The sequence below is a fragment of the Semicossyphus pulcher genome, unplaced genomic scaffold (assembly GCF_022749685.1).
Source record: "Semicossyphus pulcher isolate SPU_LCO1_2020_fin unplaced genomic scaffold, fSemPul1.0.p SCAF_7, whole genome shotgun sequence".
Classification (NCBI taxonomy): domain Eukaryota; kingdom Metazoa; phylum Chordata; class Actinopteri; order Labriformes; family Labridae; genus Semicossyphus; species Semicossyphus pulcher.
The window spans coordinates 8,671,073-8,687,234 of NW_027211748.1; the positions used below are offsets into that span (position 1 = coordinate 8,671,073).

At 42.9% G+C, this 16,162-nt stretch overlaps 2 protein-coding genes across 2 annotated transcripts in view; one reads left to right on the forward strand and one right to left on the reverse strand.

Moving 5' to 3' along the window:
* Positions 1 to 1,311: 1,311 nt before the first annotated feature.
* LOC138612004 (C-C motif chemokine 20-like) lies at positions 1,312 to 2,940 on the reverse strand. Its single transcript, XM_069685292.1, has 4 exons — positions 2,842 to 2,940; positions 2,610 to 2,727; positions 1,925 to 2,002; positions 1,312 to 1,835 (listed from the first exon to the last, which is right to left on the reverse strand). Exons 1-4 carry the CDS (start codon positions 2,921 to 2,923, stop codon positions 1,697 to 1,699), a joined length of 417 nt encoding a protein of 138 aa, XP_069541393.1. The 5' UTR covers positions 2,924 to 2,940; the 3' UTR covers positions 1,312 to 1,696.
* An 8,736-nt stretch (positions 2,941 to 11,676) lies between these two features.
* Positions 11,677 to 16,162, forward strand: part of LOC138611682 (ephrin type-A receptor 4-A-like) — a 29,836-nt gene continuing 25,350 nt past the window's right edge. Inside the window, exons 1-3 of the mRNA XM_069684867.1 lie at positions 11,677 to 11,843; positions 12,551 to 12,618; positions 15,790 to 15,987. Of these exons, the coding sequence (XP_069540968.1) occupies positions 11,705 to 11,843; positions 12,551 to 12,618; positions 15,790 to 15,987 (405 nt within the window). The 5' untranslated portion in view covers positions 11,677 to 11,704. The remainder of the gene's footprint in view (positions 11,844 to 12,550; positions 12,619 to 15,789; positions 15,988 to 16,162) is intronic.

Below are 16,162 nucleotides of genomic sequence, written 5' to 3' on the forward strand. Positions count from 1 at the left end.
GGACAGAAAGCAGACCTGTCCCTGGCGACCTGAGGGGTCTGGATGGTTCGTACTGTGTCAGGAGATCACAAATATATTTTGGCCCTTGACCGTTCAGCGCTTTGTAAACCAGCAGTAGTACTTTGAAGTCTATTCTCTGACAGACAGGCAGCCAGTGTAAAGACCTCAGAGCTGGAGTGATATGATCTACTTTCTTGGTCTTAGTGAGGACTCGAGCAGCAGTGTTCTGAATCAGACCACGCTCTGGCCACGCTCTGGCCCTTTAAGACAAGTGATGAAAATGTATGTAGTGATAAACTGTACATAACATTAATGTAAAATATAAAAAAATAAATGATAATTTAGGACAAATCAAAACCAGGCTGAGATAATTAATTTGCTTTTGGAAGCGACTCGTGTCCTGTGGGACTGACTGGCAGCAAGCCGGATTTTTACTCTTTTTGGCAGTTTTTTTGGGGGTGTTGGCAGATTTTTATCAAGCTGCAAGCTGAGTTTGTTGTAAATTAGATACTCACTATATCATTAAATATATCATTTATACTGTCTGAATCTTTTAAATCATAAAGGCCCCTGAAACGTATAACTGAAATGACGGAGCATGCTCGGAAACCTATGGTTTGAGGTTGAAAGACTAAAGGCAAAATAACTGCTCTTATCTCCACTCATGTTGGCGTTTCTCTTAGATTATTGGTTGATGAAGTAGCTCTGGTTGACACATGACAATCGAGACATCCTGATGCATCTGACGGAGGCTTTTACGGATCGATTGTGCCATCTAGTGGGGACATGACATCACTTCATGACATGAGCAGAGACCGTGTCATTGAGGGAGTCACCTTGTCTGACTGGAGCAGCAAACCCCTCGGGGTGCTGATCTGAAATAGCACCAGAGACAGCCTCCCTGTCACTCATGTCGTGCATTAGCATGAGCTCGGGGGAGCGGGACAGCTCATCGAGAAGTTTTCAGACACCTTCCAGCAGATGTGCTGGCAGCATCCTTTTTCTAAGTACACCAGGCAAACATGTCACGCTACCAAAACACGGAGCATGCAGAGCAGCCGTCTGCAGCTCATTTTGCACTATTTGTTGTGCCTTTTGTTTTGTCATGTTGCCTGTTAATGATGTGAAGGGGCTTTCCCCTGCAGAGTCAGGTTATTATGTTACCTGAAAATGTGTTTTAAGATTCGTTTGAAGCGCTAATTGCTTTTTAATTTTGCTAAACGGTAAATTAGGCATGTCTACATTGCACGACACACTCAGTGAGACAGTGTTATAGATCTATTAAATAAATATGACAACAGTGTTGGAGGATTATGAATTAGATTTATTTTTATTTATTGTTTATTGGATATTTTTGCACATTAACTTGATGAAGCAGCAGATTTAAAGAAGCAGCAAAGTTAAAAAAGCATTACAATCGTAATATTTGTTAAGTGGCTGAGCTCATTATGAACATCAGCAGACTCAAAGCTGTTCTCCTCAGGTTCCCTTTAAGTCACGATGACTTGTTGCTGCTCTATATGTAATATATGTGAGTAATAGGGCTGAAGCTGCGTATATTTTAGCAAGAAAAAGTAATAACATCAGAGTTAATATCCCCTAAATGACTGGATCACATTAGGTGTCATTTCTCTGAGTCAGTCTAATAACACAAATTATTAAGCTTCAAATTCAGAAAAAGTCCACAACCCGTTTTTCACTCATAGAAGCCTTCAGTGCTGTTTGGGAGAGGTTCTGTGGTGCTGGAGAAAGATCCACTTCCATCATTCAATGAAGACTTTCCTCTTTTCTTCGTCTGAGCTTCGGCTGCCTTGGACATCCCCTTCAGTTTAGAGCTGGAGAGATTGAAAAAAAAGTTTTTACTCACAAAGAAATAACTGAACTGAAACTACATGGTGTTAAAAAGTGAGGAGGAGCGTCTCACCTGAGGTAGTCCATAGCTCTGCGCACCCACTCGTCCTTCTCTGTGGCACATATCTCTTTCTTTCTTACAGTGAAGAAACTACAGGAATGAAGCACATTATCAGACACAGAGAGAGAGCATTTTAATGTACAAACGTACGTATGACTTTATACTATGGTTTGATACCTGAGTTCCAGTGGCGTTGCTCAAACAATGCTTTTAATTACTTATTTTGAGGAATAAAACGTGTTTTTCTTTTACTTTCTTTCTTCTTCTTTTTTTGCCAAGTTTTGAACATCTAAGATTTTTATTTTCTCTTTCAGGATTGAAATATATAATTCCAGGAATTAACTATTAAAAGTCAGAAAGAAGCTGAACAACACTAGTCATCCCACCAAGTACTCTGCTGATACTCAAAAGGTTTTAAGGTTTGATCGACAGATTTATTTTGTAACTTGATTTTGTCAATCTTAAAAACTCACGCACATATTTTATTACTGTTGTGGTCGACTACATCAAAAGGTTTTTATGGCAAACGTTCAACAGACACAGCTTCAGTTCTGCTTTCTGCAAAACAGTTGCCAGTGTCTTTTGAACATTTTGGATTAAATCCAATCAGTGCTATCAGTCTCACCAGGTACATGATCAACATCTGTTACAGTCAGCGAGTCCGACTGTGGCTTGCTTTGGTAGGAGAGATTCTTACATGATGGCGTCAATGTTACACATTTCCGTGGAGCGCTGCTCTCTGTAGCCCGTTAGGAGTCGGAAAGGTATCCGCTGATGGTTGTATCGGGTACAACAGGCCCTGGCCTTTTGGGAATCTACTCCACACACACAAACACACAACATTATCACTCACTGATCATTTGAGCCGAATGTGAAATCTGTGTTTTATGTTGATTGGCAGGCAGTGAAGAGTGATGAAACCAACTTACCGCCAGCACGAGCTTCGCTGACCAGACCCAGCGTGAGGCAGAGGAGAACGGCTGCGACGGAGATCAGACTTCTGGGAGCCATGCTGACGGTGCGGAGAACCAGTTGAGGACTTACTGAACACACATCTTCTCTTAATTATATATATACTCATTGTGCTCCTTTTTTTTTTAAAACCTGTGGCTCCTAAATTGGGGACAGGAAGCCCACTATTGCATCATGGCACCACGCGATGCAGACATTGCACTTTGATCATCAATTAAGCTTCCACTGTGCCCTTTTGCAACACTGATGCATTAAGTTCATACAATCTCCTTGGGCTGTCATCTATATTTAAGCTTTCTGGGTTAATAATGGTACTGTGAAGCTCCTCTTATACAGCCCAGGCGATTCTAATCGTCACACATGCTTTGTTTCATTTAGATTTCTCCTTCGCTTCACCATACTGCTGCATCTCTCACTGCGTACGCGTGCGTAATTACACTTAAACGAGATTTGTTGCACGCAACATTGCCCTTTCTTGCTTCATATATTTTGTAGTCCTGACAAAAAGGGACTCTAATATCCTTTGTCATAATTTGACATTGTAGCTTAAAGCTAGAGTCAGGGTGTTTTACATAATCAGCGATCTCAGGGTTGTTTTGTGGTGAGAATTGATGGAGTATGAGCGGCTTGTCAAAACCCCCCTGCTCGTTAGCATGACCTATTTAGTGTGCAGAAAGCTGACAACTCCAAATCGAGCTCAGCTGACCTAGATAGACACAACATCTTCAAGTTGTAAACGCTCCGTATCATACTGTACGTTTCAAAAACGATATGTTCAAGCTGTAAATGACTAGTTGTAAATGCAAACACCTCCTGCACAGCAAGCAACATTCATGAATGAATGCATGACTGGATTCTGTGAAGTCACCACGGAGTTTCTGTTCCCACATTTACAGCTTGTCATTGACTGTAGTAAGTGATTTTCTTCGTGCGCTACTCAGTGTGATACTCTGGAGAAATCTATTTTCTGTTGCCCTTTGCTCACCGAAATCGAGAGTGTGAAGGCCAGCAGCAGCTTGGGGCCCCTATAGCTGGTGGGGATTGTGTGTTTTTTGCTCAAGGGCGCTTTAGAAACGCAGATGCTTGCTGTCAAAGCATGAAGGCCTCGTGCTGTTGAGTGAGACTCCTAGGTCTCAACACATTTACCGTAGCTATGAGTAGTAGGTGTGTTCATACGGCAGAAATGTGTCCATCTCCAGCGCAGGGCCGTGTACAGACCTTTTGGCTGGGAGGCCCTGACGCAGGATTTGCAGTTATGAAGGTACTTTCAGGGTTAACGCAGAGTGTTCGGTACTACGAAGGTGGTTGACTTCTTATCAGGGTAGATCACCATGATAACTTATGAACCCCTCACCTGCTCCGTTTGATTGAGATAAGAGATCAACCTGAACTAAACACCACCTAGCAGGATTTGAGAGCTGAGAGGGAGGAGGGAGAGAGAGCGGTAAACAAAATGATTTTTTATATGAAATATATTCATGAAAGATATCCATGGTGCTTTACTGATATACATCTACAACAGAAACTGATAAAAGCACCGAAGCCTGAAGTACGTTTGTACTTAAATATATGAAAGCAAGCATTCTTACTGCTTTACATTGTAATTTATATTCATTTTTATTTGCTCCATAGTTTGATACGGCTGAGGCTAAAAGAAGTCTGTCATACATCTGTGCAAGGTATTAATCTAATGTAACAAGAGTGTTATAATAAATATATCATGCTCTGATGATGGAGCAGTGCTATTACACACTAAATTTGTGCACTTACACAGTCTGTGATTTCTTCTTATATTTCTAATATCAGCTACCAGCAGACTTGTCCCTGTGTTGACATTAGTCATACACTGCAGACTCCGCCACTTTGAAGTGAACACGCTCATAGAAACCCTGGGTTGACTTATCGAGTTGATAACCAGCGTTGTGTGTTTGTATGTGCTGTACGTGTGTATGTTGAACTCGCTTCGTGGTATCGGCCCCAGGTCTGCGCACATACACACGTCAGAATAACATGTAATGACCATGTCTGTCTTCACTAATCATATCTAGATTAACTACTAAGACTTAAATTGTTTCGTCCCTGTTGTTTAGTTTTGTATTAATTACATTTCAGTGTTCAGTTTTCATTTCCTGTTTTACTTTGTCATTTTCTCCCTTGCTGTTGTCCTTCCTGTCTTTGTGTTTTCCTGCTGTGATTGTGATGAAGTACCAACAAAAGAAAATGTGCTACATTCAAATGTCACAAAAGCTACTAGCAGCCTGGTGATACACAGCTTAAGTAAGTTTTTACATGAGACCTGCCTCGGATCGGGCAGATCATAGTTAAGGATCATGTGGCGGCACCCTAATGGTGGCCAAGAAGATTTCAGGGGGGCCTCTGTCCCCCAAGGCCACCCCTCGGACACACCCCTGCCCTGCGCCCAAAGACATGAAGAGAAATGGAAATTTCTCTCCCTTTTCTGTGCTGACAGATTTCAGTCTGATTAGAATATTAATGTCATCTCGATATTAAGCTTATAAAATTAGACGTCAGTATATATTTTGTTTGTTACAGCCTTTAAACATCCCCTCGTCTGATCTGCTGGGCCTTAATTAGTTGTGACCGCTCTGGGCTCTGTCATCTTGTGACGGTTTCAGAGATCATGACTCATTATGTTCTCGTTATGACTTGCCCAACTTGTGGCCTCCTTGAAACCTCCTCTGTCCTCCCACTTGGCAAGTTCAGCCCACACATCTCAGTTTAGCACATCACACAAACTCATGCCACGTTTGACGGTGTCCAACAGCAGTTTTATTCTACCTCTACCCATAGGGGGGCAGTGTTGCTATGAGTCACTGATGGTTGTTAAACAAGACAAACACTAATCATGTCATGAAACACAGTGCGTCACAATGTTTTCTCTGGTTCAGGGGCTTTTTTTCAGGCTTCTAATTCATCCCCTCGCTGTGTGTGTTTGTGCACATGTTTGTGTGGCTGCTGATAGAGTGAAAGGTTACATGATAAACTGGACAATCGTCTGGTTTGACAAACTCATCGCTGCTAATCCATAACACACAGCCTCTTATCACCACCCTGTCTTCCTCAGTGAATGACACAAACATATGATTTGTCATATAAAGCTGAGAGAATGAGCCAGTTAATCCATGTGACCAAAGGAAAATTAATCAGAACTAATTTTGATAAACTTTTATGTGTTTCGGCAGTTTTTAAGGGGTAACGTCAAAAATTTGATTTTGGGTTCATAAATGTAAAAATTGCTTCTCCCAATATTCACTATTTATATACTATTTCCTGGACTTACAAACAAGCATAACAAGCTATTTGAAAAATGTAATCCTGGAAAATCACTGGCACCTTAACCAGAAACGTACCAACACTTTTCTTTACTTAAAAAACTCATAGCCATATTCAGCATATTTATAATTTGAACACTATAAATGACTTTAAGCCACAAGTGAATTATCTAGGCAACTTTGGGCAGGTGATCATATCATAACAACACTGACAAATCATTGACCGTATTCACAGCGGCCATTTTCCTCTGACATCACTCTCAGCGCGGGAAAGCTTACCTGCTGTTGTAATGTGGTGTTTTCCAGGTTGTGAGTCGTATTAATTCAAGGTATCTGACAACTTGTTATCTTGTCACCGTTTCTTAACCGGTCAGCAACTTAAAAGACAACGAACAGTGAGAGAAATCATATTTCCAGTTAAATATCATTTTTGATAACCCGTTAGCTACAGTCAGATAAGCAGCCACTTACTAGCTAATATTACCTATAGCTAGGAAGTGGCTAAAAGCTAACATTGCTGTTTGGTAGTGGTATGTGATTGCCTATAATTGTAAAAGCGTTATTCCTAGCTAACGTAATTTTAGCTTTGAGTTTACAAGCAAGCAAAGTTAATGTTAGCTAGCAAGTGGTTGACTGCTAATTTTAGCTGTTGCCTCACGGTAGCTAATGCGTAATCAAACATATTGTTTTACCTTGAAATATCGCCAGATTTTCATAATCTATTGACTTTTCAAGTGCTGATTAATCAGGAAGAGGTGAAATGATAACTACTTGTCAGATACACTATATTAATACGGCTCACAGCAGTTCAACATTAGCAGCATTTGAGCGTCCCATCCTGAATAAGGGCGCCGTGTGAATATGGAAAAATTGCCTTATCAACTTGATTTGCTAGCGTATTAGCATTATATTTGGTAGCGTGTCGCTAACGTATGAGCAAATCCAGAACACAGAACATCATAAGCATGTTTCAAAATGCTCCCTAGAACCACAGAGTTATAAGTGTTGTTTTCTCACTACGAGCAACTCATTAGCTTCCGCTGTTGATTTAACAGGCAATCCCTTATTAAAATAGTTATTAGTCATTAGTTAATAATTTCTTTATCTATTAATCTATTTATCTCCACAAAAGTTACTACTCCTAACATGCATTTTAACATTTGTTTCATCACTGTGCTTTTATTTTGGTGATTCCAAATGTTGGCCAGAGTTTTTTTTTGTACAAGTGTGGGTGTGAAACAGCCCTTTTCTCCTCCTGGCCCCCCTCTCCTCCTTTTTTGGACTCCTACTGGTGGACGGAGGGCAAGAAAAGAGGGACGGGGCAGGGAGAGGAGGGTACAGAGAGGGGGGGTCCACCATTGAGTTGTCCACCCACACAAGGCCCCCTCTGGTCACCTGCGTGGGTTTGGGCCAAAAAGAAAGGCAAGGATACGCTCTCACACACACACACACACACACACACACACACACACACACACACACACAAAGAACAAAAAAACGACAGCTTTCTAACCCCAAACGTCACATGTGGCAGAGAAGCTCGATATAAATGCGATTAAATTAGCAGAAAACTTCCTCCAAACTACAGACAGGGTCATCGTCAGCATCCTTAAAAGCACTTCACAATAAAGCAGAGTTTAGTCAGAGAGCGAGGCAGCAGAGAGATTATAAAAAGCTCTCAAATTATTTGGCTGTGACATGATCCTCAAAAAAAGGGCCTAGTTTATCATAATTAACAACGTTCCAGACTGTCAAACCCGTGAGGCACGGAAAACAATGCCCTCTTCCATGTTTTTATTGAGGAGTTATGTTAAATTACTGGATGTATAATTACGCGCGCAGGGCAGCTTCTGTCCTCTCCGTCTCCTCCTACATCCCATCTGCCCTGCGTGTCCAGAGTGTGGGTGACTGAAGGAGCTGTGGGGGGCGGGTGGATGAGGAATTATTGTGGAAAATGATAAGAAAACTTGTGATGTAACAGTCTGAGTTGCACTTGTGCTGTTCGAGCCGACGCTGCAACATCCACGGCCTCCGAAAGAATGAGTCGTAGAAGGAGAAAAGAGGGGGGAAATATAAAAGTAAAGGACCTCTGTGACATCGGTAAGCGCCCAGAGGTGTTTTAGTCTGGCAGAGCTTCCTCCTGGAGGATACAGCGAGCCAGAAGAGGTGAGGAGAATAAAGGGGCAGGGTGTAGCGTGGTAGAAAGACGAGTATTTTTAGGGTGGTCTGTTATCTGCGGAGAGGAGGGCGTGTGGTATCACAGCCGGGTCACATCGCTGAGGGGGGAAACAGCCCGGGCTCTCCACCGAGACGGCAGATAAGGAGGAACAAGAACAATGAAAACCGCTCTCAAACAGACATTCGCACGAAAGATACACTCATAACAACATCCACAGGAAGACAGAGTGCAGCTTCACTCTCACACATCCTCTCACAGACTCTCAGAAACCCTCAGACGTGTTAAAGGATCACGTCAGAACGGAGCCTCGCAGCTCCACAGGTGAAGTTAGAGTGCGTTTGTGCTCTTTTGACTCACAAAAACCAACAATATCGCAGAATTTCTTCACTCAACGGCTCATCTCCGTCTTTCTTATGCTCCCTCTCTTTTTTCATCCCTCCTCAATGGTAGCCCTTTAAAGATGTAAATGCCAGCAGAACAGATGGATGCAGAGAACATCTCATCACTCTGACACTATGTTTATGCAATCACACGCACACACACTCCTCGTGCACAAACACACACACACACACACACACATATACGCTCCGAAGCAAGATGCTGATGGAGCTTTCCTCGATCATCAAAGTGAGCGCATGATGCACACACACACAAACACTTTTGGTGTTTTGGTGATTTTGATGAAACCTTCTGTTCGTCTCTTCCTTTGTTTATATCGAACACACGCGTGCAAAAGAAAAACACGGACGCACGTACACACACATAAATTGAGTAATTCGCCAGACGAGCAGCTGTTACAGAGAGAGCTGGGTCCTAACGAAAAAACGCCTCTGACATGCTAATGACGCTTTGTCGACCCGAGGAGTTCAACCACACACGCTCACACCGCACAGATTCAGAAGATCTGACTATTATCTGCCGTATAACCCCGGAGAATATCAGTCTGGTCGTGTGAATATTAAATGGTTTTATCTCCCAGGACGATGTAAGCACTCGCCAAATGAAACCCTGACTCGCTCCAGGAATATCTTAGCGAGGCTTTGAGGGAAGATCCTTTTTCAACACCCAACCTCCCCCCCCCCCACAAACCACCCCCTCCTCTATACCACCACTACCACCCACCCTTCCAATCAAATCCTCCCTGGCAGTGCGCTGCTCCTCATCTCTCTTCTCTGCTTCTTTTGTTCGTCTCTCTCAGCCGCCCACACACCTACCGTCCCTCGGGCTTTTCTCTTTACACTCTCACACACATGCACGCATTTACATTTGGCTACTTTGTATGTACTTTGCTTTATTTCTTCAAGTCTTTTCCGTTCTCTTCATCACCATTAGGCTCTTGGAGTGAGTGAAGGTTCACATGTGCAGAAACCAAAACAGACACAGGGCCTATATTTGGTGCTTTCAATACAGATGTGTGGGCAGCGGCCATCTGGGGCCCCACATGGAACAAAAAGTAACAGTGTGTTTGTGTGTAGATGTGTGTTTGTGTGTCGTAGGGCTAAGGGCCAAACTTAAAGTAGAGGTTCGAAGCTGGGGGCCCGTGTTGGAAACCCCCTCCGGAGAGCTGGGAATCTCAAGGGAGAGTGGGAAAAACATCCCGACGGTCATCAATCAAAACTTCCGTGACACAAATGACCAGAAACAACGGGGCTGTTCTCCATCCATGTCACCGAGTCACCTCCGCCCCACAGCCATGTCCCGCCCACCTGCGCCGCCGCCCTATAGGCCCTCGCCATACGCCGCCCGACCTGATTGGCCCGTCGGTCCCCGAGCGAAATCGTGATTCCATCTCGGCTAATTGGGTCTTTGTGATTGCGCAGTCTGTTGTAGCGCTGGGGGAGAATGAAACGTGAAAACGGTATAATGGTGGATGGGGGAAGAGTGGCAGGTCGAAGCGGGGCGATCGTTTTTTGGCGTCTCAAAGCGCCAGATGCTCTTCCTGGGTCCATTATGATGCTTTACAGGGGATCGAGATGGTTTCGGCGTAGCAACTGCGGAGACACAAAGCGAGGTGGAGACCACTCGAGAAACAAGCACATACATGCAAATGCAGGCGCACTCACACATACAGTTTCCTGTTTGAAACACTCCTCGACATCAAACACTTTCTATTCAGTCGTCTTTGTTGGACGAATTCAACAAATCACAACTTGTCTTTGTTCAACAAGGACGTAACAAAGTGAAGCCTATCTCTGTTTCATTTTTTGCGATTAAGACGAACACTAAACGGGGGAAAGACTGGATCAATTGAAAAATGAAAGTGTTTACTTCCTCAAGCTTTGCCTCCATCACGAGCGAGCGTTCACCAGCGTCTTGGAGAGAGGGAGAGCGTGGGAGGACGGGTCATGAGCCTGCTCTTTGTTTGCTCCTCCACGCTTCTACATGAGGGCCATAGTCCTCTGCTTTTTGTTTATAACATCTTATTATTAAATCATACATCTGCTCCTCTCTCTTTATTATGTCCATGTTCTATAGATGAAATGATAAACACTGTTGTTGACAGATGGTTGGAAAATGATTGAAGCTTATCCCCTTCTTATTATCCTAAAAATATCCATCAAACTGCTATGAAACATCCCTAAGCATTCACAGACTTTCTCCTCCCTCCCCAACAACCATCAACAGGTGGCGCTGCAGTCACACTGTTGGGTTGTTATGCCTCCTCTAGACAAAGAGCCTCAAACAAACTGAGTTGCTATGAAGGCATCCAGATTCAAGCTGTTCTGGTCTTTATCAGGAATGTTACACTTGTATGTTTTGGTAATGCTGTGATTTAAGAAAAACGTGATGACGTGACGTTTGTGACCCTCGTGCCCGGGGGCAGCCTTCAGGGTTATGCCAGCTTAATGTCACTTCTGACGTGAAACACAGACTGTGTAAAGAGTCCTGCACGTTAACTATAGCATCTCATGTTATATTAGGTGTCCAACTGGGGTCCAAACTGGTCTTACATGAGGTTCAGGAGAGTTTTCACGGGAAATATGAAGAAGAGTCGCCATTTTTTTGTTTTGTTTGAAGTTATTAAAGCAGTTAATATAGAGGAAAGTCTCTTTTTACATCTCATGGTCCCCCGTTTTAATCACATAGCTTACAATAGCTCTGCCAAAATAATATTTGCTATCTCCAAACTCCATTCCCGGGCAGTCCTTTATCGCTTTTAGAAAAATAGACTGTAAAGATGATGAATATTCGCTGATAGGGACCTCAGTACTGTCTGTCATCTGCCTCATACCGTTTGAATCACCATTAAGGGAAGCATCTGAGTGGAAGAGACCGCCCCAGTATCCACTGCTGCATCCAACTCGCTTTCACACTCGAGTTCATTCAACACACACTTTTCCCACCGGGATGGAGCCGCTTCAGCCCGCACACACACGCTCTCACACGGCACACATGGCTGCGAATTTAAGGCGAACATTTTCTACATTAATCTGGATAATAACGCTGGTTTCAAGTACGCGGACGAGGATTTATCCACCAAACGAAGGTGAGTTTTAGGAGGGAATCGTCCGAGCGGATTCGGGTTTTCAGCTGTCCTGCGCTGCTGGGAGACTCAGTCGCGTGCGCTCCCTGCGCGTCCAGCGGTGACGAGCAGGGCTGATATATGCATTAAAACAGTCAAAAAGTTGGATTTAAGGGGAAATGTTAGAATATTATTTAGTTTTTTTGCAAGAGTTTTTGACTCAGGAGTTCAGCTGCACATTCTCTGTTTTATTTACAGTGAGGAAAGTCTTTGTTTCTTTGATATTAACACATGAACATGCTCCAGTGGTGCACACTGTAGTGCACAATTTAATGCTAAATACTTGTGTTTTAATTATGAACAATGAAACCTCCAAATTCACACGTTCAGCTTGTCCCTTTATGTAAAAATAAGGTTTTATGACATTAAATCAATGCTATCAGTCCAAAGTAGGCTTTATAGAGTCTTTATTAGATAAAATGTAATTGAAAAAACAATAATGATTATTAGTAAGTTAAATACCATAGACAATAAAGTGCTCAGGACACATATTTGGTAAGTTGAAGTGAGTTGAAAAAATTTAACTAATTTCTCACTGCTTGAGAATGTATTATTTATTTCTTATTTATGCAGCCCTGTAGGCAGTTTGCCCTTAAACCTGCATGTGTGTGTGTGCGCGTGTGTATGCGTGTGTGTGTGTGTGTGTGCGTGTGTGCATGTGTGCATTTCAGTGACCCTGCTGGATACCAGGACAGTGCCAGGAGAGCTGAAATGGGCAGCCAGTCCTGCAGAGGGAGGGGTGAGTGGGAGCTCTTCTTCTTCTTCTTCTTCTTCTACTTATTTATTTATTACTTCTTACAGATACACTGTTTACAACCTGCCCTCTCTTTTGCACAACACACTCCCTCTATCTCTCACTCACTCACTCACACAAACAAACACACACACTTGCACACTTGGTCTGGAAACTGTAAAGATTCATCCCACAGATTTGAAATGTGCTGTTGTTCAGCGAGCCTAAGTGCTAATATGAGCTCGCTGGCGTCGTGTTTGGCACAGCAGAAAGCATAAACCAGCTTGGTGGTGGGTGTCAGTTTTTAGGGATTTTTACTACCAAGCAGTTGCCAGAATGAATCCTGGAAATATCTTTTTGATATTACATCCTCTCATCTTTTTTTTTTAAATTTTTGGTACATTATGATCTGCCATCTTTATGTCCCCCCTCTTCCTCCCTCCCTCTCTTTTTGCTCTCATTCACGTCTTTGTTGGTTTAAGAGTTATTGCTGAACTTGACTCGTATTTCTTCCGTCACCATGCTCTCATTCTCTCACATGCTGCTTGATTGACGGGGTCCTGGTCTGCACGCACTGAGCTTTTGATTACAGGCACCCCCCACCTTCCGCATCCCATAGCTACACACACACATACACACAAAACACCATCTCTGTATGGTTGGGGCAAAGCTTTTTTATTCCTCTGACAGCTGTGATTTCTGTCTGCTGACAAAGCCTCAAAAAGAGACGAGACAAGGAGGCATCATACCCCATGACAGCTTTTTTTTTTTTTACAGCTCTCCTCGTCAATACACACATACACTGCAAAGACAGGCACATGCATGGCACGCAGACAAACACAAAGACGTGACCAGGCGCTCGTGCTCACGCGTACACACTCACATACTGTACTGTAGAGGACTGCACAGCTACAGAGCCCGACCGATGTGGGATTTTTGATTAAGCTGATTAAATACAGAACTTTAATGTTAAAAATGACAGTTATACTTTACATTTTCAGCAGTTTACGCTCTAGAAATTAAAGAATAATGAAGAAATAATGAAAGAAATTCAAAAACTCATTAGATATGCACCAAAATTAAGACAAGTTTGGGTCAAACTTACTTAAAAAAAGTATTTTTTTCCTTGTTCTTTTTATATTTACATGCAAAAAACATCATTTTCTTTCCTCCACTTTCTTTGTCTTTCTCTGGCTACCAACATACACCTCACTATTGATTTATCAACATATGTGTAATAAGCCATCATCGACCAATCAGATCGGCCCTGATGACATATCGATCAAGCTCAATTAGACACCCACTCACATGCAGACCCCACCCCCAAACACACACACACTTTCCCTGACTCTGCCTCTCTTTCTCTCTCTGTGGACACGGTGCGTTTAGCGTGTATACAGCTCTCACCAGTGCAGATTATTATTCAGGGGCAATGAAAAGCCAATTTGGAGTTGGGAGGCTCAGCGGTCATTTGAAGGGTCACAGTACAAGGCAAACAGTCGCCCCTATTGAGATGGATGGTGCAGTGAAGGTTGAGCCGGCTTCACTCGTATGGAAATGTGCCTGTAAAAACCTTGGAGTCGCAACAAATCTGAACCGCCGAACACTGCAGAATATCGATGCAAGAATGAATGTGAGCCTTAGAGGTGTCGAACGACAGCAGTGAATTACAGGATGCGCCCCGGCATCTGAAATGTACCTGGGTGTTTTTATTTTCTGTATTTATGGCGGCGAAAATGTTGTCAGGTGTAAAGAAAAGCTAGATAACTTCTCCACAGTGAGCCTGTTTGGTTCATGTGTTAAAGCTCGTGTCTGCTGGGCCTAAAGAGCAGAGTTTAGTTTACAGTATGAAAATGAGTTTTTTTGCTATCTATCTCCGAATGAGGCAACACAATGGTGATTGAGCCTCTGGCCCACTGATGAAAGACTTTGCATTTGCAGTATTACAGACTGGGTGTCTGTGGTGACATTCACGGAGAAAATCACAAGTTAGTGACGCGTTTTCCATCAGCCAGCAGTGGTTGGTCTGCCAGAGAGGGTAGGCGGAGCTAAGCGGCTGCTTTTCCGGTCTCTGCAAGTGTTGCGAGTAAACAGTAATCTACTATGGCTGAACAAACAAAGAAAAGATCGATGACTACAGATACAACTTCAACAAGAAGTGAAAATCCAAAGAAAAGGAAACAAATTGGACGCTCAGATGAAGGCAAACAGTCTAAAAAGGAAAGCGACCGTCCGCCAGAGTTACAACCGTTACAAACGGAGCCAGCTGTAGCCGTCCCACATGCGACACTGTTTGGATATCCGGGAAGTGCGCTCCCGCAATTACCATTTATCGCCAAAGGTGCTGCCAAAGAGAACGAAACTGTGATCCTCGAGATCATGACTTTAAGTGGTGGTTTTAAACAAAAAGAATCTCATCCTGCTCTTTAACGGTCACATGCATCACTCACTTTACATTTTTACCCTGGAAAATGTAAACAAAGGCAGCATGCAGTTAATCGCTTCGTCTGACACCTACCCCCCGCCAGCAGTTTCAGGCATTAAAAATAACTATATAGAAATAATCCATCTTGTCTCTGATGGTCAGGTTTGCTTTAGTAGCTCATATCGAGTCATCAGAATTAATTTCACTCTGTTTCATAACACGTGAAAAACTCCTCACAGGAGCTTTAATTTGCAGCTGCATCCAGGGACTGTTGTCCAAGATGTTACTTGTCGGTGCATTCAGGTACTTGACAGAAACTCTGAAAACAAAACTCCTGAGTCAGCAACCTTTTAAATACTGGACACTTACACTTCACTTAACAGCAGGCAACTTGGGAGCTGATTATTTACAATTTTTGGCGTCAAAGTTGTTGGATAAGAAACAATTAGCTCCGGTTATCAACTTCTTTACATCCAATTGTCTTCTAACTTTGGCACTGAAAAAGTAACAATCACTTCAATGGCTCATCTGTTTTAAAGATGTTTCAAATATCTACATATTGATTTTCATACTGCTGCATGAATCAAACAATGGACGCTTAAAAAGCAGAAAATGTATCTTAATATTTATGGTGCATATTTCACAGTGATGGTCTTAATGTTGACACAGTTTGTACTCCAGGAGCTGAAGTTTGTGTAATCAGAGCACGCCCTCACAGGTATAATAATAGAGTTGTGTGTGTTCTTTTGCAGTGGGAGGAAGTGAGTATTATGGACGAGAAGAACATCCCCATCAGGACATACCAGGTTTGCAATGTTTTGGAACCCAATCAGAACAACTGGTTGAGGACGGACTGGATCCCTCGCTCCGGTGCACAGCGGGTCTACGTTGAAGTCAAGTTCACTTTGAGAGACTGTAACAGCCTGCCTGGGGTCACCGGCACCTGCAAGGTACCAGAAACAAACGTATAATGTGCTGAGAGAACATAATAGTCATTGAGTTGTCATTGTGGGCTTGGAAAGGTAAAAAGTTTCAACAAAATCTCGCTAAAGGCTTGACTTCTTTAGCATGCTAACTTTTAAGCTAATTAGTTAAAGGACAGACTGCTGCTAATGGAGCTTTATT